At 51.7% G+C, this 3,691-nt stretch overlaps 1 protein-coding gene across 1 annotated transcript; it reads left to right on the forward strand.

Annotated features, from left to right (window-relative positions):
* The first annotated feature begins 883 nt into the window (after positions 1-883).
* LOC119179038 (general transcription factor 3C polypeptide 3) lies at positions 884-3,487 on the forward strand. Its single transcript, XM_037430119.2, has one exon. It carries the CDS (start codon positions 884-886, stop codon positions 3,485-3,487), a length of 2,604 nt encoding a protein of 867 aa, XP_037286016.2.
* Positions 3,488-3,691: the final 204 nt, after the last annotated feature.

Below are 3,691 nucleotides of genomic sequence, written 5' to 3' on the forward strand. Positions count from 1 at the left end.
AGTACCTGCGCATTTAAGAAAAGTGCGATTAGTTTGGGTGCCTGGACATAAAGGTTTGTTTCTTAATGAAATAGCAGATTCCTTAGCTAAGTCGTCAATCAGCGAACCAATTCTACCGCTCTGTCCTTCATCCGCTTATGTGACTGCTGCTCGATTCCGCAGACGTACGCTTATGCAAGTCTTTAAAGGTTCAGCACTAACAAACTCTACAGAATATCGCCATTTATTATATCCCTGGCGAAGAGACTTTTGCCGCACTCGAAAACAAGAAGTAGCTATCACAAGGCTACGTTGCCGGGTACCAAATCTAAATTTCTATAAACACAGGTCTGCTCAGGCACCTTCGCCAGTGTGTGCATTCTGTGATGAACTGGAAACAATAGACCATTTCTTTTTGACCTGCAGGCGGTTTAACACATTACGAAAAACCCTATTAGAAATACCTTTGCGTGGCATTGGTATGAACTTATCTCTGCCTGTCATTTTGTCTTTTGGAGCTTCCATTTCTGGTTTCTGTAATGACACAGTATGCGCGGCCGTCCGGGACTATATTGATGAAACTAATAGGTTGACTAATTAACCAGTTTCATTATCTTAACATGTTCACCTAATTATATATGTATAAAATCAGACTAATGCTCTATTCTAAGAATAAATTTGTTTATGTAAATATTTCTATGCATTACATTAAGCACCACACTTGCCTATAGGCTATCGGTAATCTTTCTGTTATACCTCCATCATTCTAAATCTGAACAGTAAATTTTAAAGCCACTCGATTCTTGGCCAATCCCCCACAGTGGGTATGCGCCACTAACGATAGGAGAACAACAACAACAACAACAACAACAAGACGGATTCATTCAAGCCCAGTCTCGGCGAAATGAGCGACGACCAGAGGGATGTGTACATAGCCTTAAGTAGCTATCTGCAACAAGGCGACTTGCTGTACGATGACAGTTCATCGGAGAGCTGGGTCAGCGACGAAACGACCCCGCAGACATCGGAGTACAGTGACGCGGCTGACATGGACGATGACGAAGGGCAGTGCGAGATGCTTAATTCCACGGACACGGCCGCGGAGACCACGATTGACAGATTAGTAGAATGTGTAGATTCGTTCCTCGCGTCCGAAGATGAAGAATCCGAAGAGGATGATGCGCTGGAAGAAAACGTCGTCGAGGATCGCCCCCAGGAAACGAGAAACGTTGCGAAAGGGTTGCCGCGTTATCTTCGGGGACTAATGGGTGAGGCGAACATGTGCTTCGCTCGAGGCCGTTACGAGGACGCTGTCAAGATGTGCCTCGAGATTGTCCGGCTTGCGCCCACTTCGCCGCTTCCCTTCCAGACGCTCGCCATGATCTACGAGGAGCTACGAGATCCGAATCGATCGTTGCAGTTCGGCTTGATCGCGGCCTACTTGGGTACGCAGGACGCCTCCGAGTGGAGCCGGTTGGCGCAGCTTTGCCTGGAGCAGGGTCTCGTCCGTAAAGCGGCTTTGTGTCTGATTAGGGCTCTTAGGGTTGATCCGCACGACTTGGAAATGCGGCGCTCACTGTGTATGCTGTACGAGCAGCTGGGGGACGGACATCGAGCGCTGGTTTCATGCGCAGTCCTCGCACGTCGAATAGAGGAACCTGACGATTGCCTGCTGCTGTCGCGATGCCTTGCGGATGTCTTCCGCAGTCGTCAAAACCTGCCTTCGGCTGTGCGAGTTCTCCTGGATGCCGCCACTAAGTTTCCCGCGCACATCACAGCTGAAGACATCCACACGCTGCTGGAGATGCAACTGACGCTGAAAATGCACTCGGCTGCCCTGCTAGTGCTTCACGATCATTGCGGAGTTCAGCTGCTGCCGCTGCCGGAGGGGCACAAAACAATAACCGCAGAACTACTTGAAGACTCTCTTGACGCCTTTGAGAGATGCCTGGTGCCTGCTGAGCTTTGCATTGACATAAATACGAAGCTTGTGGTTTGTCTAATACACCTGGGGGCCCGGCATCTCGTTATAGATCTTGTGAGAGAAATGAAGCGTGAGCTGGACCCCGAAAAGTCTGGCGATTTTTTGTTGAATTTGGCTGAAGCCTTCATGGAAGCGGAATTCGAGAACGATGCACTACCGCTGCTACGAATGCTTGTGCGCACTTGCAACTATGGGACGGCGGCCGTTTGGCTCCTATACGCGGAATGTCTGAAGCGACTCGGCCGCCACCAAGAGGCGACAAAGGCGTACGAACGCACGTGCGAGCTGGCACCACGCCACGCACCGTCCCGCCTCTCCCTGGGCCAGCTGTTGGACGCGCAAGGGCTTCGGGACCAGGCCATCGACTGTCTCGCCACCGATTCCCGACAGCTGCAGGACACCAAGGACAGCACGCCAGAGCAGCAGCAGGATTCGGCGTCCGTGCTGCTTTGTCAGGCGCGGCTATTGTGGGATTCCGGACAGCGCGAGGCTTTTATTGAGTCGGCCATGACGCTGGTGCGGGCACACTGTTTGTCTGTCTGTTCGGCAGAAGAATACGATGCGGTGTACTCAAATACGTATCACTTGAGTCGCATGAAGGTACTACGTGAACTGCACGAGAAACGCGGCTTCACACCGGGCTGGCTCACAATAGAGAGTGGTGTATCTGTCGACGAACTGCAGGCATGTTTCCTCGAGCTCTACCGAGCACTGCAAGAGACCGGCCGCATGGACGACCTGAGGCAAGTCGCGACGGAAGTTCTCGTCGCGCCCATGTTCAACAAAGACGCAACGAGCACTGAGGAACTGGAGTTCTTGAGCTTTCTAGCCCATTACAAGGACCCGGACCACGTAGAGCACAGCTTTGCCATCATCCGTGCTATGGTGCTCAAGTATCCGAACCAAGCACGTGCGTGGAATTTGCTGGGTCTCGTGGCCAACCAAATACCGGCGTCGCGTAAGAAGGGATTCTACCTCCGGCTATTATACAAGCACGAGAATAGCCTGCCACTCGGTGTGCTCGTCGCTCACAACGCTTTTCTCTGTGCGAACTACAAGCACGCTCTCGCAGAGTACACGCAACTTCTTCGCCATGTCGGAAAGGAAGAGCCAATGCTGCTGCTGTGCTCAGGCATAAGCCTAATGCGTATGGCGGGACAACAGTTGGCACTAAACCAAAATTGTCCAGGGAGCCAAAAGTCTGCAGGGGTTCAAAAGTCTCCAAGGAAGTTTTACTGGCTGGCCACTCAAGGGATGGCCTTTTTGTGCCGTTATTTGCGTGCTCGAGGCAGTGATTGTCAGGAGGCCCTTTTTAACGTAGGCCGCGCTCTTCACGAGCTGGGCTACCCGCACATGGCTGTCAACATGTATCAACGGGCACTCGCCGCACCACCGGCTGTGCAGGAGATGCCAGAGGTATTTGACCTGCGACGGGAGATAGCTTTCAACCTCAGCCTGCTGTACCAGCGCGGAGGCAACAACGAATTGGCCGATTGGTGCATCAACCACTACTGCGTCATTTGAATAGGAGATCGTTGTAATTGGTTCAATTTTCAAATTGTGTGCAGTCTCCACGTAACCACATTCCGCAATCGTTATCAAAGTACACTATTACCGTTGGTCATGGTTTGAGACTGCCAACTCACGCAGAAGGAGGACAGGCGAACTCTCAGTCGCTGTTAAGAGTACGCCTTTCGCAGCTTCGGTTCAGAAGCTTTAGCCGAAGCG

Source organism: Rhipicephalus microplus, chromosome 7 (genome assembly GCF_043290135.1).
Source record: "Rhipicephalus microplus isolate Deutch F79 chromosome 7, USDA_Rmic, whole genome shotgun sequence".
Lineage (NCBI taxonomy): Eukaryota > Metazoa > Arthropoda > Arachnida > Ixodida > Ixodidae > Rhipicephalus > Rhipicephalus microplus.